Source organism: Schistocerca gregaria, chromosome 1 (genome assembly GCF_023897955.1).
Source record: "Schistocerca gregaria isolate iqSchGreg1 chromosome 1, iqSchGreg1.2, whole genome shotgun sequence".
Classification (NCBI taxonomy): domain Eukaryota; kingdom Metazoa; phylum Arthropoda; class Insecta; order Orthoptera; family Acrididae; genus Schistocerca; species Schistocerca gregaria.
The window spans coordinates 1,053,180,623-1,053,203,975 of NC_064920.1; the positions used below are offsets into that span (position 1 = coordinate 1,053,180,623).

The 23,353-nt window shown below is 38.5% G+C and overlaps 1 protein-coding gene across 1 annotated transcript in view; it reads left to right on the forward strand.

Moving 5' to 3' along the window:
* LOC126287492 (uncharacterized) overlaps positions 1 to 23,353 on the forward strand; it is a 133,651-nt gene that overhangs the window by 72,578 nt on the left and 37,720 nt on the right. The window contains exons 6-10 of the mRNA XM_049984889.1: positions 384 to 546; positions 635 to 773; positions 7,965 to 8,179; positions 15,257 to 15,349; positions 18,841 to 19,016. Of these exons, the coding sequence (XP_049840846.1) occupies positions 384 to 546; positions 635 to 773; positions 7,965 to 8,179; positions 15,257 to 15,349; positions 18,841 to 19,016 (786 nt within the window). The remainder of the gene's footprint in view (positions 1 to 383; positions 547 to 634; positions 774 to 7,964; positions 8,180 to 15,256; positions 15,350 to 18,840; positions 19,017 to 23,353) is intronic.

A 23,353-nucleotide genomic window follows, 5' to 3' on the forward strand; every position in this document is an offset into this window, starting at 1 on the left:
ACGAAAATTCGGCCGCGACCTCTGCCGGTGGAACAACAACAACCCAGGCAGCACGGGCTGTGCCCAGTCAGTTCACATAGGGCATACCTATCAGACGGTTCACAGTCTACACTATATGAAGTGCGGCGGAAACTTGATTCGTGTTACAACATTTTCCATTTTTTCATGAGCATGGTTAGTACCAGTGATCTAAAATTCACTCCAAACAGTTCACTAAATTTCTGATAGCGAATACATTATTAGTAGAACTAATTATATGCTGGTATCCCCTACAGTTAAGAATACTGCCATACATATGTTGGTAACTTTGTTTAAATTAAATTAAATTAAATTATCTAGACATTGGATGATGGAATGTCCTTTTAATGTTTCTTGTTTTTCAGACCACAACTTTTCTATAAGGTCCAGTCACTTCGAGCTGCTCGTAACATTTACTCTTTACCATTTTCTCTGGACGTGTGGGTCTCTCTGTTCTCACTACTTGTGGGTATCACATTTCTCCTTACTTTCATATTGGGTAGTGAAACAAGGCTACCTATTGCACAGGTATAATCAGCATGGACCAGTTGAAGTTCTTAAGTCCTGTTGCAGAAAAACTTTTTCTGAGACCTGAGAATAAATATATATTTTTCAGAAAAATTCTACTGGTGAGAATTTTCCATTCACTGGGATCAGTGCATCAAGGAAGCAGTTTAGCCTTAATATGTTGGAGCAACCATCATGGGACTTGAGTGAAGTAATGCTTGTTACAATTGGTGCTCTAAGTCAACAAGGTATGTCTCAAATTTTCCTGTGTTTACAGAGACAAAAAAATCTGTATCGAATTTATGTCAAAGAAATAGTTTACAAAAAAGTTTCTTAAGTTAAGCTGTGGTAAAATAAAAGATGTATACAAAACCTTGCAAAGCACTGATTTATATAATATCTCAAATATTTGATGTGAAGAGGAAATACAACTTTGTATCAGTAGGTGGAAAAATCATGAGATGTTCAATTGAGGGAGACGCAGGTAGTTATATTGTATCTTTTAACTTTGAGTCCTCTGTGATTTTCCTGTCTAGTTCTTTTTATTGCTTCTAACTGCTAGCTTTCTTTTATTGGGTAAATATATTTCCAAAACGTATTGATTTTGCCAGTTTCTTTTTTTGTGTGTGCTTTCTCAGCTTCTATTTGGTATGTTGATGTTTTTTTTATATTTGTGAGGACTGTGAACTATTGAATAGTGGCTGATTGATGCATGGTGCATAGTGTTACGGGTAGCCAGCCACATAAGCATCAGTATGGTCCAATAGGCACTGACAATATAATATGACAGGATGGCGACTCTGGAAGGTGAGCAGGGCAATGGGTGAGAAGCACCAGTTCTCTAACAGTTGTGGAATTAGAAATACAGCAATATAAACATCACAGTTTATTTTGCAAGAACTTGTACAGAGACAACTGGTGGCTTATTAATAATGTGCATTGACTCTTGGTGGCAGAGCCTGTGTCAGCATAACAAAGTCAGTGTGCTGGATCCACATATCATCAACTCATGCACCCGAGCAAAGGTTGCAAATCTGGTACCCCTCTGAGATGTCCAGAAGTTGGTTGATTACAACTGGGAGGACACCCTAGCCTAACAGTGCCAATCAAACGCCAGCAGTTTAGGCCCAGGAATGGTCTATAGACCAACAGCTGGCAAAGTGTTGGATAGTTGTAGAAGAGGTTAGCTGACCCACATCAGGTTAATGATGGCATGGAGTAGTTTTTTGCATAGGCAGCAGTCAGCAACAGAAATTGCTAAGGTGTAGCTCACTCACCCCAGTTTTATATTGACATGGTACCACTTCTGAGCGTGTAGACATGTAGAGAGGCTGAGACAGAGCAGCATGACTAACTGTTTTTACCACTGCTCTGACTGGTTGTTTTGCACCATGCCATCTCAGCAATTTTCCAACTCTGGCAGAGGAATTTTGCAGGCAGCATGCTCGCCCACCTGACCACGGACTATGATGTCTGGTATGGTAGGTGTCGGTGCAACACTCTTCCCACTTTAAAAGATTTCACCCATTGAATCTCAGGCTGCTGCTAAATGAGTAAATTACTTAAACATTACATAGTACACTATATATTCTTCTCTTGTACAAATATTTATGCTTTCCACTCTCATTGTCTACTAGTCCAGTCCAATTCACAATGCTCAATGATTGGTGTTCTTGTGAATACTCACATTGTTGGGGTGACTCAGTTGGTCAGTATAGAGTTGATGGGATATTCAGGAGGTTGGGAGGTTCTCCATCATAGATAGACATCAGTTCACAAGTGAGAACCAGAATCAATATAGTACTGTACATGAGATTCCCACCACCACAATTGTGTGATTGTTTCTACTGTGATACTGTTGAATGTGCTTGGCACTAACGCACCTCTTCTGCAGTAATATGAGTTTATCCAATGAACTGAGTAAGGTGGGATCTGAAGCATTGTTCAGGTAGTTTATATTCCTGGCTGGTAATATTCCCAAAGGTTTTTCAGACAAGTACAATAGTGGATATATTAGGTACAAATCTGTAGCCCTGTTGTGGGTGTTGGAAGCCAAAACGTCAGTCCCAAGATGTCACACATCATACTGTTTATTAATGTTTTGTTGCCTCACAGCACCAGGTGCTCTGTTCGCTTATATCATCCTTGTTTGTAGCAATTAGCAGTAACTAACATTGGATCATATACTGAGTATATCCAGTGGGGAACTGCCCTCTGAAAATAAAGTTTTCGTGCCAGGCTGTCACATTGCCACCCTTCTCCTCCTGTCTTTTCTAAAAACAAGTCCATTTCACACATCCCTCTGGCACTCTGGATCATCTGGGACAGACTTTACAAAAAAAAAAGAAAAAAAAACATAGATTTCACTGTCCATTACTTCCTCTCCCAGTGCCTTGTGCCAAGGACTGCAAGTTACAGTATGTCCTTCCTAAATCTATACACAATTAATTACATCAAACTTTCCCTCTATTTAATTTATTTCTTCATAAACTTTGTATAGAATTCTCCTTCCCCTCCAATGCTCCTCCCACACAAACATCCATTTTCTGCTTCCAAAAATAGAAATGCTGTTGTCACAGCTGTGCCCACAGTCATACAACCAAAAAATACTCATCAGTATACTTTCTGCATGCTATATACATGCAACAAAATAACAAACTCTGTCCTGCCATCCTACATTCTTTTATTTTTTGAGGGGGGTGGGGGTTGCAGGGTTGCAGAGGGAAGACTCAAAATTGTTGATCTCTTCGTCCACATATGCTATCTGAAATTTTCGGGACAGGTGCTGCCACTGTTGAAAACCTTACATTTGGACTAAATCTGGTACCACGCACCATAGAATTTGAATCCCCGCCAGACGTCATGGCCATCGAAGACCCATAGAGGTTCTGTATCATTGAGCTGTAAGCTGTGTCAGGTACTTAAGCGCCTGCCTGTTGCTCAGCCGCCAGTCTAATCTTGCGTGCATCTAAGGACATATCACCTCAGAGAGCGTATTGACTTTCGTGTTTCTATACAAGTGGACATGGTTCTCTTGTTTTGCTCGTGACTCTGTTGTCTGTTTTTGTTGTGTTGTAAGGTCCTCTACTGGTCGTGTCTGTCCTCTCCTGTTGTGTTGTTGTTAGTGGGCTGCTCCGCGGGGCCCGACGCATTTCCGTCACTACAACTCAGCGACTGTTCCTGTCACCATTACAACACTAATGGTCACCATCACCCTTGAAGTAGTTCCCATCCACATGTACACACTGGTTCCAGTGCTTCTGCTACTGGTCAAACGTTTCCTGGAAGCCCTGTTCTTTGAGGGAGTTTATCATTGCCAGCAATGTTTCTTGAATCCTCTCTAGAATGTTGAACTGATGGCCTTTCATCTTGAGTTTCAGTTTTGGGAATAGTGCGAAGTCACAAGGTGCCAAATTTGGTGAGTATGGTGCATGGGGTACAACTGCCATGTTGTTTTTTGCCAAAAAGGTCCTGCTGAGCAAGGACGCATGATGTGTGAAATTTGTCAATGGACTAGGAATTGGGCACCAATAACTGTTGTTGGCTCCTCTGAAACTGTAGTTCATTACCAGCTAAACTTTTCATGGTTGTTAGCAAGTTATTGAAAATGCATATTCTTGGATAATGGACAACTTTCTGCAGCAGAATAAATGACTTTTAAGTCCTTGTATTGATTGTTTTTATCCACAGTGTTGATTCTATTAACTGATTTGTTGATTTGAATGATTTTAAGGCTGAAGTAAATCAAGAAGCAGTACTTAGTGTACAACAGTCTTTCCTGGTTTCTGTAAAAGCCATTCTTCTCTAACACCACAAATATTTTGTATTGCATATTTTTGGCCACTGAAAACTTTTCTTGATTTAGTAAGTCCCCCCAGAATACTATTGCCATATGACTTTCTGAAATGGAAGTAAGTAAAGTATGCTTGTCTTTATTATTTTTCACAGCATGCATGCCCAACGATCTTTGAATTGCAAACACGAATGTATTCTGTTTCACTCCTTCCCACAGAATTTTTATTTTCTTGGTGCAAGATATTTCTGTCTCACTCATTAACCATCTATTGTCTCTGCTATTTTTTAAACATTTCTTCATCTGTTTTCAGGCAAAACTTGACTCACAGTACTGGAGGAATATGGTTAAGAAAATGTTAGGTTATGATGATGTAGTGCACTATATTTCTGTGACCCCAACTTCACTATTTGCCATCTTTTATTTTGAACTGCAAATAGCTATTTCAGCAGTTACCATTATACTCTATGGATCTGTCTTCCAGAAAAAATGGCCTTAAAAAGTGAAAATATAGGATATCATTGGGATAAGATGGATACTGCACTTGTCAGATTGATTGCTGCTGTTAAATAGATGTGCGAGTAGTTTCTTACCAAAAGCATTCAAATGCACACCACACAGTGAGATGTTGCCAAGCAATGATGATGCATACAACCATGTGTGAATACCTCTCATAGGTTCTCCCACTGCCGTCATTGGGAAGTGAAAAGGAGACCAATGTAATGTATCCCACAGAACATTCACCTGAATTTTTAGCCCTCCAAACTGAAATGTTAATTTATTTTAAGAGAGAATGGTTGAACAAACAAAAGTAAATAAGGAAAGATTCTGATACCAGAGGAAAATTACTTAGTATCCTTTGAAGACATTAAGTTTATAAATGGTCACAAATGAAACCTCAGTTGCAAATTTGTACACAGATGCTTTACAGAAAACAACCCCTGCTCCCAACCCCTTTCTTCGTGGTTCATATCCCTGCAATGGGCCTAGATGCAAGACTTGTCCCATACATCCTCACACCACCACCCTAGTTGCAAGATTTGTCCCAACCATCCTCACCCCACCACCTAATCCATTTTAGTCACAGGCATCTCCCATCCCATAAAGGCAGGGTCACCTGGGAAAGCAGTTATGTGGTCTACAAACTAACCTGCAACAATTGTGCTGCTTTCTATGTGGGCATGACAACCAACAAGCTGTCTGTCCACATGAATGGTCACTGACAAACAGCAAGACCATGAAGTTGCTGAATGTGTTGCCTAGACATTGGGCTTCACTTCAGTGACTGTTTCACATCCTAACTCCATCTAGATCCTTCCTACCAATGCCAGTTTTTATAAACTTTACAGGTGGGAACTCGCCATGCAGTACTTTCCTGTAACTCCCATGGCCTCATCATTCATTAGTCCCTGTCTTTCACCTACTTGTCCCCTTGCCTGCCTCTATTCCAGCACTATATAGCCTTTTGTTCCACCAATCCACCCACTAGTCTTTTCCCCCTCCTCTACTCTCCTTTTCCACCCCCACCCCCCACCCCCCTCCCCCAACCATCTAACTGCACATAGCAGCCCTACCCTGTACCCATCATGTCCCTTCATGCTGCCAAAAGTAGCACTACACCCCCCCCCCCCCCCCCCACCCTGCTATCCCTATCTCTCCCTGCCCCAGAATCCTCCTTACCCTCACAACCCACAGATTGCTTCTCCCACTGGGCACAGTTGCTGTACCTAGACACAGTCTGGTCTCAGCAACTAGAGACAGTGATCATGTGTATGTGAGTTGTGCTTGCGTGAATGTGTGTGTGTGTGTGTGTGTTTTGTACTTTAGAAGAAAGCCTTTTGGCTGAAAGCTTGAGTCTGTAGCAGTCTTTTTGTTGTGCCTGTCTGCAAGTCAGCTTCTCCTCTATACAACGGGTAGCAATCCATCCATTTCATAATATTGTCTTAATACAAGAAAAAAATATACCAGACATTTCCCTGGCCAGCTTATGTCTCATATGAACTCAAAGGCTTCCACAGCCATTGTCTTCTTCAGTAAATGTTCCCAGGTATGTGACTGCATCATCACATTTCCACTTGAAATAGTAGCCAAACTATTGGGTTTTGAAAAACTGCATGATGGTATGATTACAAAACCAGAAACATTTTATGGAAGATGCATACCTTCAATTACAAGGAAATGAGAAGAATCATTTTAATGATTACATGTGTCAGCCCACAGTTCTTAATTATTTTTCTGTTTCTCTCTACTGATATTATCTGAACATGTTTCCATTACTATTACTTCTATTGATATTATCAGTCTGGTCAATAATTTATGGTTCTATTTTATATTTATTGCTAGCAAAAATAGTATTAATGTTCATGTACATTGATATGTGTGCATATATATGAACCTCAGTAAGCTAGAAAAACTACAGTGCTTCAACTATGAAATCTGATACAAAAAAAAACTAAGATGATAAGAATATTCCCAGGCATACATAAAAATTAGGTGGTATTTGTGGCTATAGCTACGTGCAAGAAATAGCATTATAAACAGATAAAAGACAGTAACTATTTGTATATCATTTATCATTATAAAACTAGTCTAAACCTGTAGGTCAGTTCTAATACTAGTTTTTTTACTACACATGGTTCGTGCTTTCCTCCAACTCTTGAACTGCCTTTCTCAACTAGTTATTAAATTTTGGATATATGAGTTTGGGAACCAGTGCATGTGCAAAATCTCAAAAGCTTTCTTATCTTTGAAGTGTACATATGTTCCCCCTATCATTCAGCTCCAAGAGCATGGCTACCTTCCATGACTTTTTTTGTTTTTCATTTCCATCATGAAATTGTCATTATCAAAATATTAAGCTACTAGAATACATTTGTGTTGATGCATGATATAATGAAAACAATGAAGGAAAATGTTACTTTGATGAAAGTACCCAGCTGTGTAGTAATCTGAGCTATTTATTAGTTATTGCATGTTTATTATTTAGTAGGTTAATAATCATAAAAATTAAATATGTTACATGCTTTCAAAATACTGATCTGTTTACAGTGAGCACTGTTATTTGAAAATTTGTTTTTGGATAGGCTAGATTGAGCAAACACAATTTTGTCTTCTTTTTACTCAGATATGTTTGTTTCACTGAAGTTACAACACCATCATTGTTTTTTTTTTTTTAATTTTATTTGCAGAACTGCTTAGGATGGCACTGAAACGTTCATTTTGAATCTGAAGCTCACTCTTGTGCCCATGTTTGCTTACAAATAAATTTATCTGTAAGCGAACATGGTCAGCAAGAGTGAGCTTCAACCTCAAGATGAGAACTGTTATTTGTAATGGTGCTAAAAAATTGTTCAGCCCTGAATACAGAGAATCAGGTAAACTGTATAAAAAGCCTAAAATGTACATTTCTCTTACCTGTTGACAAAAAAAAAAAAAAACACTAACTTCATGCTTTCTTCTGATTTTGGTGACATTCTTAGGCACTATGTTTTGTAGAAAAAGATTATACAGTGACATATATTCTGTGTGTATGTACAGATGTTTTTCTGCACTTAAAAGATATCATGCCTTCTACATCTTTTGATGAACTGTGAATTTGTAGCTGTATTTTAATATACTATTGTAACCTTAGTTCCCATGTTTTTAGGTGCAGATAGGCATCCTAATACGATGGCAGCTCGGATTTTATTCCTTGTATTGTTCCTGCTGGCTGTCCTGATGTATACAGCATACTCAGCAAGTGTAATCTCAATCATGTCATCCACAAAACCTGTTTCAAATTCACTGCAGGGTATCCTTGAGAGCAGTTCCAAAATGTCTGTTGCTCTTCATGACATCCATTATTATCACACCCAATTCCAGGTGAGATATTGTCTCCTTTTGTTGAAGTGCTTCTCTCATCTTATTCTTAAAAGGTATCCACATAAATGCTTGCAAAATTATGTCAAGATATCACCTGTAATGGTGCAGTTACAACCGTTCTGTCATAGCAATACTTCAGTCTGTCAGGATCACAAAACTGTTCTCACATTTGTGCATTAAGGATTTTATAGGTGGGATGAGGGAGACATGAGTCTGTCAAAAGTGAGGGTGACCACAGCTTTGGTACAATGGGGGTGGATGTGCCTAAAGGCCAAGCAAGCTGCTGAGGTAAAGTACTGGCAAAATGCAATAGCAGTGGCCAGCTGAAGACAATGCAGTTTTGTTGCAGAGTGGAGCAAATGCAGTTATAGCTGTATATGAACTGACAAAGACATGGCACATTCACACGATTCCATGGGCAGGCCAGTGGCATCAAACCATAGATCCCAAGGAGTGTCACCAATTGGCTTCATGACCCAATACATGGATCCTTTGAGCTCTGTTGCTGAACTCATGTGCTGGTAGACCATCAGTCTGTTGCTGAACTTTTTACTTATGGTAGACCATCAAGCCTGCCTATTTTTAGCATTCCTGTACCAGTTATTTTGCCACCTGGTAGCAATTGTACACACAGCTGGTTGACGCAGTGCTGGTCAGCAAATAGAAAGCTTGCCACATGCTGGTGTAGCAACAGAGGTGGTCAGCAGGTCAAGTGTGTGCCTTCAGGATGGTAAGCGGATCAGTGTGTTCTGAAATTCCTCTGTGTCACAATATTCCATCTGCACTGCAGCACACTTTCCCTCTTTAGAGAAATTCAGGCTTCAAATCTGTATGATGCTGCTCTGATGAAAGTAAGCTGCGGAGGTGCTGGAACAGACTCTATAGCACATTTATTAATGACAGGAAAATGTGTAATTTGTAGAGATCTAGTCACTGGCTTGTTTCAGAAACTATATACATGTGCTATGGGCAGATATGGGTGAGTTGACACATTTATACATTTGGACTCACTAGCACTTGAGTATATGTTCAGGATGTTCACAAATTTTTAGATTCACATAAATTTGAGAGTGTGGGATTAATAGTATGTGATGTACAACAGTTATGCAGATCAACAAGTTTATACAACTGCATCCATGGCCAAAACTAATAACTAGAGTAATAATAATAACAATAACAACAATAGTAGTAGTAGTAGTAGTAGCAGTAGAAGTAAGATGCATAACTTATCTGACAAAAGAAGGAATTGTTTTGTGGAATTTTGTTGTTTTGTACATAATTATGTACATTTAGGGCAATAACAAAATACTATATAAGCTTTCACAACTCTCCATTTCGCATTTTTCTGCAAATGAGAGTTTTTGTGGTTTTGATTTTTTTTTTTTGGACAAATGTACAAAATCCCTAACATATGTCTGCACAAGATCCCTAATGGATGGACTAGTTTACAAATTTACTTCTGGTCTGAAAATCAGATATTCTTATGCTGCACCCACACAACAGCTTGTGCTGAGTGTACATTTCCTTGTTAAATATTTATTGTACTCACACTTATTTGAGGTCCTGGTACCTTAGTGGCTAACTTTTCCTGGTAACTTACTTTTCTGTTCCGAGAATGAGATTTTCACTGTCTAGCAGAATGTGCACTGATAAGAAACTTCCTGGCAGGGTAAAGCTGCCTGCTGGACTGAGACTCAAACTCGGGTCCTTTGCCTTTTGCTCTCCTGACTAAGCTACCCAAGCATAACTCATGGCCCATCCTCACAGCTTTACTTTTCTGTTAGTATTTAAGATAGGTTCTTCATAGCTCATTTTAACACTGCACATGAAAGCTGGTTCTGCCAGAATAAACAACCAACTTCAAACACAAAGCGCCTTTTGTGAAAATGATTAAACTCAAGTAATAATGTCTAGGAACAAGGTCACTTGACTAGAATACAAATGGGGTGCTGAGATACATAAGGACCAAAAACACAATGCTGTCCAGATTCATCAAACCAAGTACAACATTAAGAAACAGGTAATGGGGTTGTCACAACTTGTTCTGTAATGGAAGGTGTTACCATGGGCCATAGTGGATGGCATGATCCAGAGATGAAGTATCATTGCACACTGTTTAGTCCAATATGGAACATCAGACTTCTTATTGAGATTCTGACTGCCACTGTTGGAGGAACAACATACAAAGTGAGTGCCACACACAGACTACCACTGTGTTATACACAACACTGTTACAAAGATATCTTGTGGAGCACACATTACTATCAAGCATAAGTACTGGTTCACAAATTTTGAAGATCAGTTGACATATATGTGCAAGGAGAACTAAATTGTTTGAAATGGTTAGGGCAAACAGAAGAATAAGACTGATTGCATGTTACAAGAAACTCTGCACATTATAAGGAAGGTGACCTTAAAAAATCCATATATAATGCGTGAAATAACTAATTCATAATCATTGTTATCTCATCATCATCATCTTCTTCTTCTTCTTGTACTTCGACAGTTTCCAGCCCATGGCTGATTCTGTTTAGAATATAAGCCTCCCCACTTGTTCCTGCCCTCCAAACATGTCTCTCTCCAGTCTGCCTCAGTCTCCTACACTCTTCATCACACAGTCCTTCACTATAATGATTCACATGGCTCTCAGTCTTCCTCTATGTCTCTTGCCTCCTGTTGTCATTTCATGGGCCTGTCTCAGTATGATGGCAACTCCCACTCCTCTAACATGTCCATATGACTTTAATCTTGTCTTTTCTATGGTCTCTTGAATCGGATCCTCTTCCAATATTCCTCTCACTGTATCATTCCTTGCTCTATCCATTCTAGTAAGCCTTATTCTGCTTCTTTCACATTTATTTCACAAACATGTATCCTGATCACCTGCCTTTTCTATGTTACCCACGTTTCTGATGCATATTTGAGTATTGGAGCATAATATGTTTGGCATTACATTCGATTTCATTTTGGCAGTACATCCTTGCTCTAGAACATGCTTCTTCCTCCCTGCAGGAAATAATGGCTTGTTATCTCCTTGTCTTTCCTGTCATTGTCTTCTATTATACAGCCCAGATGCTTGAAATTTTCCACTTAATATTTATACCAGTTGCTGCCTTCGCCTTATTCCTCATTGTCATCATCACTTCACCTTTCTTTGTATTCAACTTCAATCCATACTGTCCCACAACTTCCGCTCATACAGTTAGTATTTCTTGTACCTCTCCATCTCCATTTCCCCATATCATTAAAAAGTCTACAAACACCTTTGCCTGCATATTTTCATCTCCTATCTGTGCTGCCACCTCTCATTTATAACAGTGATGAATCTTCAAACAGTGGAAAATCCAGGATGAAATGTCATAATATTATGAAAAGGAAAGTTGCCACTCACCATATAGCGGAGATGCCAAGTTGCAGATAGGCACAACAAAAAGACTGTCACAAATAAAGCTTCTGGCCAGTAAGGCCTTTGACAAAAACAGACCACACACACACACACACACACACACACACACACACACACACACACACACACACACACATACTCATAAAAACGCTAGTCACACACAGATGACTGCAGTCTCAGGCAATTGAAGCCCTGTGTGTGTGTGTGTGTGTGTGTGTGTCTATTTGTGATAGTCTTTGGTTGTGCCTATCTGCAACTCAGCTACATCATGAGTGGCAACTTTCCTTTTCATAATAGTGATGAATCTTCTCAACACCTTGGCAGCACAAAACATCAAAGACATTCCTCTACAGCTTTTTCAAATAGTCCGTCTTCTTTCCTCCTGCTGTTGTACAACTCACACTTCCTTGATACATTTCCTTTATTCTTCTCACAGTCAGCCTTTGAATTTCCCTTATCTGAAGGGTTTCCCATATCTTGCTTCTTTTCAAACTTATCATATGCCTTCTCAATGTCCAAAAACATTGTTACTAAGTCCCTACCATATTCAGAGTGTCTCTCTTGAAGTTGTATGGTCTTAACCTCTCTCAAACCTCCTCCTACTATCTTCCATACCTTCTTTTCTGGAATCTTCTCAAATACCTTGGCAGAAAAATACATCAAAGTAACTCCTCTGTAAGTTTTTCACATAGTTTCCTGCAAATCTTCTTAAGAATTTGCAGTATGATTCCTTTTTCCCAGTTTACAGGCATCCTTCTTTATTTCTGTACTGTTCACTTGGTCTGATTGAGCCATTGCAGCTCTACAGCTACTCTCACCATCTCCAGACTTACTTCATCCAGTATAAGTGTTTTTCCTCCTTTCTTGGTGTTTATCACTTCCTCTTTCTGAAATAAATAATTCAGATAGTAAATTAAATTTATGGCAATAGTTAGGAAAGAAACTAAGAAATCAGGTAAGGAAGGTGAAGACATTGTTACTAAAAAAAATAAAAAAAAAAAACCACCAGCTAAGTAACAAATGATAGCACCCAGGTTGTCAAAATATTTAATAAACAGTTTCTTGAAGTAGTTCAAAAAATTGGCATGGACTGTTCAAGAGATGAAGCAACAAAATCAGTGTCTCATACATGCAAGTAAATTACAATAACACCATGATCTCCAAAATCAGTTAAGAATGTATTTAACTCTTTAAAAACCAAAACCTCTCACAAAGCTGAAGAAAAGTACTGAAATCTTGTTCTTCACATGCATGCAATGAATTGAGTAACACATACAAAATATTTCAAGGCAGCCGGTAATATTATGAAATTATCTGACTCCTTTACAAGAAAGGTAGTAAGACAGATATTAGAAATTATCAACCACTCTCATTACTTACATTCTTCTCAAAGGTGCTGAAAAAAATTGTGTACAAGAGCCATAACACATCTCTCTCAAGATAAAATACTTAATCTCAATCCTAAATTCAGAAAGGTCTCTCCACAAAAGAAGTTATTTTTCAATTCACAAATCAGACTATACAAAATTTAAACAACAAAACGTTACCAACTGGTATGTTCTGTGACTTGAAGCATTTGGTTATGTAGTTCACAATATGCTACTAGAGAAGCTCAAATAATATGGCACCAGAGATCTTGTGAGTAAATGGTTTTTTATTATATTTTAATTCAAAAATCTGACTATACAAAATTTAAACAACAAAATGTTACCAACTGGTATTTCCTGGGGCTTGCCAAAAGCATTTGGTTATGTAGTTCACAGTATTCTCCTAGAGAAGCTAAAATATTATGGTATCAGAGATGTTGTGAGTAACTGGTTTACATTCTACTGGACTAAAAATATGAAGAATATTGCATTAAGAAACTTGGGGATTGTACACAATGAAACAGCATCATCAGAATAGGGAATAATCACTACAGGTGTCCCACAGGAAAGACTTCGCTATTGACCTTCTATCATATATCCAAGATGCAAAAATAGTTCTCTTAGTTGATCATACAAGTATTATAATCACGTTTGATGGAGTAACTTAAACATTTGAAATGTAAATAATATTTTCTTGTAAATTGGTAACTGGTTTTCTGCAAATGGACTGTCACTGAATGTAGATAAAACACAATACAAGCAGCTCAGTGCCAGACAAGATCTGACCACTCAATTAGAAATTCTGTATGAGGGAAAATCAATAATGAAACAGAGTTTTCTAAAATCTTAGGTGTTCATACTGATGAGAACCTGATCTGGAAGTTACATGTTACCAATCTTAAATGCCTGAGCTCTGCAACTTTTGTGCTACAGATAATATCAAATTTTGGAGATAAAAAGATCTACAAGTTGAGTTACTTTCCCTGACTTCATTCATTAATGTCTTATGGCATCATATTCTACAGTAGCTTGTCACTGAGGAAAAAGGGATTCTTGAAAAGAAGTGTGTAATGAAGTATAGTAAGTGGTGTCCATTCTCAATAACCATTAGAAAATAATACTAACATTCATATATTTTATAATACTTAAAGGAAAAGTGATTTACGCTATCCATCACCCAATCCTAGTGTGGCACAGAAAGGAGGAAATTATTCAGCCATAAAAGCCTTTGAGCACTTGTCCAGTGATGCACAGAAGTTAATAGATGATAAAATTAACTTTGAACTTTAAATGAATTCACATCTGCTTCAGAACTTCTTCTACTCCATACGAGAATTTCTCAATATGTGTTAGTATTATGTGTATGCAACAGAGAAAAAGAGTGAGAGAGAAAGACCAGCACAATTGAATGTACAGCACTGTGTGTGTGTGTGTGTGTGTGTGTGTGTGTGTGTGTGTGTGTGTAATTAATTATGGCCATAAGAACAATTAATCCCTGGATAGTCTCAGATTCTCCAACACTTTTCTTACATACTAGCTGAAGGAATACATTTTCCAATAACTTACCTACATGTCATCTGTTGTTTGTGCCTACGTCTGCTGTTGCCTAGACAGTAGAAAGTTTTTGTTTGACTACTTTATTTATCTAATAGATAAAGTAAAGCTGTTAGTAAACATCGATCTTTATGACAAGCAATATTTTATTCTAAGTGACAGTATTCGAAGTGATATAAACCACATCATTGGCAGCAGTGCATAAGGATTACATCCCACAAAGTTGGTTTCAAGTCCTATTTAAAAAAAAGTTAATTATCACTTACTGTTATTGAAATAATTTACTGTTTTTTTTATCAAGTTGATGTCTTAATGTTTGCTATTATAGTATCTTCCACCATAATACAGTGCTGCTAAAAAGTCTCCTTATGATTCCAACTAGCTCAATTTTTAGGCTGTCCAAAGATTTCAGGAAGTATCTCTCTCTCTCTTTTTTTAGGGGGGGGGGGGGGGGGGGGGGAAGATAGCATCTCTTTAACTTTGTCAGACACCATGCAAATTCATGTGTTGGAAAAAGAATAAATAGGTTAGAGTTTAACACTGAGGGCATTAGAGATGAAACTGACTGGGGCTCCTTCATACAAACTGTCCTGCTGTTTGGATGAAGTGAGTTAACAGAACTAGAAAAATCTAAATCTTGATGGATATTTGAATGCTCGCTCATCCTGCATGTGATGGGAAGCATAATAAGCTTCTATAGCACTACAGAAAGATCCTAGTTCTTTGAACGTTTTATTTATGTAATTACAGATTGAAAGAAATCCGCTATCTCAAAACTTACACAAACTGGAACTGGTACCTGAATTTCTCTCTTTAGAAGAAGGCTTAGAAGGAGCTTTAGAAGTAAGTAATGATGCAATTTTTATCTAACTTTAACATTCATTCACACTCTATGTTTTGTAGATGCCACCATGAGGGAGGTCACTCAATGACATGATACAAGTGAAACTATGGATTAATGTAGAACTGCTCCCTATTTTCATATAAGACACAAAAAACTGTCGTTACATTGTTTTGCTAAATGCTATTTGCACTTAAAAAGAATCTATATTTGTGTTACTGCACAGCCACTCTTCATCTGCTATGACATTTTTAACAATTATACATTCTGGGTAAAAGGTTTTTGGTTAACTTGCCACATTAAATCCGTTGAAAGTTTTTATCAGATTTTTGACACAGCAAATTAACTAAGATCATTACATCCAAGAACTTTCATGAAACATTTTGTAGCTAATCATCTTTACCAATTAATATTGAATAATACTGGTAGCAGTTATTATGTACAATATAAAGAAGAATTACTCACACTTATGATTGTTCTTTCAGTGCTAACATGAATTTTTAGAACCAGAATCAAACTCTTCCTCTTAAGAGTTCTCCCAAGGTTTGTTTTAGTTCATGGTTTGGAATTTATTTATTTATGGATTCCCTTTCTGTTTCCACAGTAGTCAGTTAACCTAAGGGAGGAAATCTGTGAATGCCACCTGTCTGAATTATGTAAATTTTGTTGTTATGTGCCATCATATTTTAGCTGTTTGTGGTGTATATTTTACAAGGTGGGGATTGGTAACCAGTTTGTCGTTTGTCTAATCATGAGCAGAAACTGACTAAAAACTGCAGCTATGGTGTATTGTGTTCAAGTCAAGGGGCCATCAATTAATTGTGTGGATTTGAGCAATGTCTGTCTCATATTCCTGTTATGCTGTGTGTTAACCCATATGAGGAGGTCACGCAAAATTCCATATGTTATTTTGACAATTGTTACCTTTTTAACACCAGAAACTTCTGTCCTTTTCTACCTGTGTGCACTGCATCTGCAGTGTGAATAGAATATTAACTAAATAATCTGGTAATCTTGTTGTGGTCTTCAGATAGACAACAGTTTGCCCAGCTAGTTTATAAACTGTTATGACTCACCATTTCTACCCATAATTCTAATACACTCACCGCATTTATAAATTGGCCTATGACCTCTTTATAACTTCTGTGCTGTTGGTAACCAATAACCAGTACTCACCTTGAAAACTCAACCATAACTTTGCTAGGGGTTCTATTATATCTCATTGTGCATTGAGATGGGGGATCTCCCATGCAAAATCTTACCTTTATCCTTCATCTTCTGTGGTATTCCACCATTAACTCAACCTACACAATATCTCAGTCTGTCACTATGCCAATCATGTAAGCAATTCTGCATCCTGAGTTCAAGATCTGTTTCATACAAATTGGTATTTTTCGTTTCTTAACAAGTGAAAGAAAACTCATCATATACTGCATATAATTATTGCACAGTGTTCTGTGTGGTTATGACAACTAACCAGCTGCTCAACCACAAATATGAACAGTACAGAAAACTACAAATTTAATTTCATTAAATTTATTCAGAATTGTGAATAGGGACAACTACTGGCTGTAAAAAGGAATGACAAGAATGAAAATTTGAGCTGGACCAGGACTCCAACCTGGATTTCCCACTTACCATTTGGTTAGCCATGCATGACTCATGGCTGGACCCAAACTTTCATATGTCATCAACCATGCATTTACAAATTGTGCTCATACTTCCATTATGTGTATTTCTGTATAGGTGAGACATTTTACTTGAAAGTCGATTGCTCAGTGCCGACGGATAAATAAATTTGATTTATTTCATACTGGTTGTAGTTGCCATAGTGTCTTTACATTGTAACTCAGAATAATACAGACACTAAAATATTGTACAAACTTAATTGTCCAGTTGCTGGACAGATTGCTCACCACAATACTGATATTTTAAATAGCTGCTTCAATATGCTTCCAATTTTGACTCGCCCTCTCTCCTGCCCCAGTGGCAGGAGACTCTGACTAGTGTATTAAATGTTGGCTAGTCCCCATCTTTGACTACGTCCTTCTCTCACTCTTACCAGCTTCCTACAGCTCTGCCTGGAGCTTATGGGCACTCAGTGCTGAGGTTACCAGGATACAGCTTTGCCCTCACCTTTTGATCTCTCTTCACTTTACAAGCTTCAAACCCATTCTTCTCCTGCACTGAGATTTAATTCCCCTTTTGTGCCTTTTTTCTTTCTCACACATCCTGTCTCATGAAATGTATTTGCAGTTGTGAATATGGACTAACATCAGCTGTATAATGGAATAATGATAATGGAAATTTGTGCCGGACTGGGACTTGAATCCAGATTTTCTGCTTATCATCAGCATTTGCCTTGCCACTTGGCTATCTGAACATGACCCATGGTCAGACCCAAACTTCCATATGTAAGCAACCATGTGCCCACAACCTGTCGTCATACATCCATTATGTATGTTCCCATGCAGGGGAGATATTTTACTTGAAAGTCGCTTGCCCTGTGTCACTGGATAAATACTATATTGCAGTGCCTTGTGCAGTGCATCATAATTTGGAATAACACAGCGCAAGGCAATATCGTATTTATTTGCTGACAATGGGTAAACAATGTTCAAGTAAGATGTCTCTCCTGTATAGGAATATACATAATAGATGTACGAGTACAGGTTGTGGACACATGGTTGACGACGTTCGGAAGTTTGGGTCTGGCCATGGGTTGTACTCGGATAGGTAAATGGTAAGGTGACTTCTTATGATAAGCAAGAAAGCTAGGTTCGAGTTCTGATCTGGCACAAATTTTCATTGATGTCATTCTGTTATACAGCTGATGGTAGTCCATATTCACAACTACAAATACATTTCTTGTCTTTCTTTTGCTGCAGTGCCTGTTCCTTTAGACATCCGTGTATGTTTTAAGGAACTTTGCATCGTAATTCAAAATAACACAGGCACTGCAATATCATATACATCATGCCTCCTAAGTTTTGTAATTATTTTCAGGGTTAGAAGGCATTTGCCACTGCCACTAAGAGCCATTTGTTCCCCACTCATGCTGAAATGAAACACACCTCCAACCTTCCATGCTGTGCACATTTTTCTACCTTCTTCCTATTCTAATCCAGTCCTCTGGCCTCACATCTGTCCAGACAAGCATTAATAACCAGTGTTTGTGTGTGTGTGTGTGTTTGTGTGTGTGTGTGTGTGTGTGTGTGTGTGTGTGTGTGTAAGGCAGGATAAGAATAAACACATGAAAATTAATGTGATTTTCTAATCATAAAAGCATCTGCACTTCATCTGAAGGAAAGTACTTGTTGCTCCTTATTTCTTGTTTGTTATTTAACAGGTGATCACTTTTTAGTCAAAATACATTGTTATACGTAATTTTTTATGGCCAGTTAGTTATAAAGAAGTGACGAACAAATTTTAATAAAAATATTCACTATGAGTGACACCAAAAACAATTTTTACTTATGGTTATGAATTTCAGGGGACCATTGCTTTTTCATGTGGTCAAGTTGATGCCCATACATACCTACAAAACAGCAAACACTCAGAAGAAAGTCTGTGTGGTTTAGGTGAAATTCCTGTTGTCAGTGGTATTGGATATCAAAGAAGTTTTGCACTGAGACACAATTCACCATTAAGAAAAGCATTTGATAAAGGGTAAGCAATGATCAGAATGCTACATTCCTACTGCATCTCCACTTGGAATTCACTCATCATTTAACAATTCTAACCTACCTCAGTACCAAACATACATATTCATGCAGAATGAGATTTTCACTCTGCAGTAAAGTGTGTGCCGATGTGAAACTTCCTGACAGATTAAAACTGTGTGCCGGATCGAGACTTGAGTTTGGGACCTTTGCCTTTCACAAGCAAGTGCTCTACCAACTGAGCTACCCAAGCACAACTCACGACCAGTCCTCACAGGTTCAATGCTGCCAGTACCTCATCTCCTACCTTCCAAACTTCACAGAAGCTCTTCTGTGAACCTTGAAGCTGTGAGGACAGGTCGTGAGTTGTGCTTGGGTAGCTCAGTTGGTAGAGCACTTGCCTGTGAAAGGCAAAGGTCCTGAGTTCAAGTCTCGATCTGGCACACAGTTTTAATCTGTCAGGAAGTTTCATATCAGTGCACACTCCACTACAGAGTGAAAATCTCATTCTGGAAACATCCCCTAGGCTGTGGCTAAGCCATGTCTCCACAATATCCTTTCTTCCAGGAGTGCTAGTTCGGCAAGGTTTGCAGAAGAGCTTCTGTGAAGTTTGGAAGGTAGGAGATGATGTACTGGCAGAATTGAAGCTGTGAGGATGGCTCATGAGTCATGCTCGGGTAGCTCAGTTGGTAGAGCACTTGCCCGCGAAAGGCAAAGGTCCCGAGTTCGAGTCTCGGTCTGGCACACAGATTTAATCTGTCATGAAGTTTCATATTCATGCTGTCCCTCACATAATTTTAGATGGCTACTTAAACTACATTGTTCTTTTTTATTGGCAGCACACTATCTTTATTATTAGAAAATTTTTCAGTGTGGGTGAAAGAATGTCATCATACTTTTTTTTTACTTGGAAATGTATATGAACAGATAATATTTAGCATATTGTTTTATGTAAAACTACTGAGGATGTCTGAAACAATCTATTGTGATTTTATAACAGTTTTTATGTGCCTATGTAATACATGCTACAGATTGCTAACAATGCATATTCATTGATTTTTGTATTTAATTTACATCTTTATACTGAATAACACTTACTTCAGACAAAAATGAAAAAAAAAAAAAAATAACACACACACACACACACACACACACACACACACACACAGTGATTGTGGGCAGTATAGGGTTCAAGACAAGGCTTCAAAGGTGCATACAATGGATGATGCAGCAACACTATGTTGTGCATGAAAATGCTGAGGCCATGACAGTTGTGTTTGACTAGCTGTTATTTCTAACATTGGACTGGTGAATAAAAATTGGAGGCAGTCCAGAGTAGTGTTACCAAACACATTCATGCAAGTAACCGAATTATTTCTAGGTCATTTAGTGGACCTGCAAGAAAATGGATTCTGCTGTTTAAAAGTTGCCCTACTTAGTGGGTGTAAGTTGTCTGCCAGGTGTTAACATTGGGTAATTATCCAAAGAACATTCACATTTTCATTGAGCTGATTCACAATGGTAGTGGCATATAGTTTAATGACTGGATAGCCACATCAAATGACCATCTAGTACTGCTCAAACAACAAATGGAGAATAAATTAGAACAGATTATGCAGCCAGGACACCATCAAACACTGCCAGTTATTAGTTGCTGGAAACTGAATTACAAGTAAATCTACATCTACCTCTGCATTTAGATGCATACTCTGCAAGCCACCATACAGTGCATGGTGAAGGGTATCATATTATTACTGGTTATTTCCTTTTCTGTTCAACTTGCAGAGAAAATGACAGTCAATATGCCTCCATATGACCCCTTATTTCTCATATTTTGTCTTTGTGGTCCTTATGCAAAATGTATGTTGGAGGCAGTAGAATCATTCTGTTATCAGCTTCAAATGCCAGTTCTCTAAATTTTCTCGGTAGTGTTCTGTGAAAAGAATATTGATTTCCCCCCAGCCATTCCCATTTGAATTCCTGAAGTATCTCCATAATACCAGCATGTTGTTCTATATCTACATCTACATTTATACTCTGCAAGCCGCCCAATGGTGTGTGGCAGAGAGCACTTTATGTGCCACTGTCATTACCTCCCTTTCCTGTTCTAGTCACGTATACTTCGCGGGAAGAACAACTGCAAGAGAGCCTCTGTGCATGCTTGAATCTCTCTAATTTTACATTCGTGATCTCCTCGGGAGGTATAAGTAGGGGGAAGCAATATGTTCAATACCTTATCCAAAAATGCACCCTCTCTAAACCAGGACAGAGAGCTACATCACGATGCACAGCGCCTCTCTTGCATAGTCTGCCACTTGAGTTTGCTAAACACATCTATAATGCTATCACGCTTACCAAATAACCCTGTGACAAAACTCGCTGCTCTTCTTTGGATCTTCTCTATCTCCTCTGTCAACTCGACCTAGTATGGATCCCACACTGATTAACAATACTCAAGTATAGGTCAAATGAGTGTTTTGTAAGCCACCTCCTTTGTTGATGGACTACATTTTCAAAGGAGTCTCCCAATGAATCTCAACCTGGCACCCACCTTACCAACAATTAATTTTATATGATCATTCCATTTCAAATCATTCCGTATGCATACTCCCAGATATTTTACAGAAGTAACTGCTACTAGTGTTTGTTCCGCTATCATATAATCATACAATAAAGGGTCCTTCTTTCTATGTATTCGTAATACATTACATTTGTCTATGTTGAGGGTCAGCTGCCACTCCCTGCACCAAGTGCCTATCCGCAGCAGAACTTCCTGCATTTTGCTGCAATTTTCTAATGCTGCAACTTCTCTGTATACTACAGCATCATTAGCGAAAAGCCACTTGGAACTTCCAATGCTATCTACTAGGTCATTTATACATATTGTGAAAAGCAATGGTCCTATAACACTCCCCTGTGGCATGCCAGAGGTTACTTTAACATATGTAGACGTCTCTCCATTGAGAACAACAGGCTGTACTCTGTTTGCTAAAAACTCTTCAATCCAGCCACACAGCTGGTCTGATATTCCGTAGGCTCTTACTTTGTTTATCAGGTGACAGTGTGGAACTGTATCAAAGGCCTTCCAGAAGTCAAGAAAAATGGCATCAACCTGGGAGCCTGTATCTAATATTTTCTGGGTCTCATGAACAAATAAAGTGAGTTGGGTCTCACACAATCGCTGTTTCCAGAATCCATATTGGTTCCTACAGAGTAGATTCTAGGTTTCCAGAAATAACATGATACGTGAGCAAAAAACATGTTCTAAAATTCTACAACAGATCAACGTCAGAGATATAGGTCTATAGTTTTGCACATCTGCTTGACGACACTTCTTGAAAACTGGGACTACCTGTGCACTTTTCCAATCATTTGGAACCTTCCGTTCCTCTAGAGACTTGCAGCACATGGCTATTAGAAGGGGGGCAAATTCTTTCACGTACTCTGTGTAGAATCAAATTGGTATCCCCTCAGGTCCAGTAGATTTTCCTCTGTTGAGTGATTTCAGTTGCTTTTCTATTCCTTGGACACTTATGTCGATGTCAGACATTTTTTCGTTCATGCGAGGATTTAGAGAAGGGACTACAGTGTGTTCTTCCTCTGTGAAACAGCTTTGGAGGAACATGTTTAGTATTTCAGCTTTACGTGTGTCATCCTGTGTTTCAATGCCATCATCATCCCAGAGTGTCTGGATATACTGTTTCGATCCACTTACCGATTTAACATAAGACCAGAAGTTCTTAGGATTTTCTGTCAAGTCGGTACATAGAATTTTACTTTTGCATTCACTGAACACTTCACACATAGCCCTCCTTATGCTAACTTTGACACTGTTTAGCTTATGTTTGTCTGAGAGGTTTTGGCTGTGTTTAAACTTGCAGTGAAGCTCTTTTTGCTTCCGCAGTAGTTTCCTAACTTTGTTGTTGAACCACGGTGGGTTTTTCCCATCCCTCACAGTTTCTTCAGCACGTACCTGTCTAAAACGCATTTTATGATTGCCTTGAACTTTTTCCATAAACACTCAACATTCTCAGTGCCGGAACAGAAATTTTCATTTTGATCTGTTAGGTAGTCTGAAATCTGCCTCCTATTACTCTTGCTAAACAGATAAACCTTCCTCCCTTTCTTTATATTCCTATTTACTTCCATATTTAGGGATGCTGCAATGGCCTTATGATCACTGATTCCCTGGTCTGCGCTTACAGAGTTGAAAAGTTCAGGTCTGTTTGTTATTAGTAGGTCCAGGATGTTACCTCCATGAGTCGGTTCTCTGTTTAATTGCTCAAGGTAATTCTCGGATAGTGCACTTAGTATAATGTCATTCGATGCTCTTTCCCTTTGACC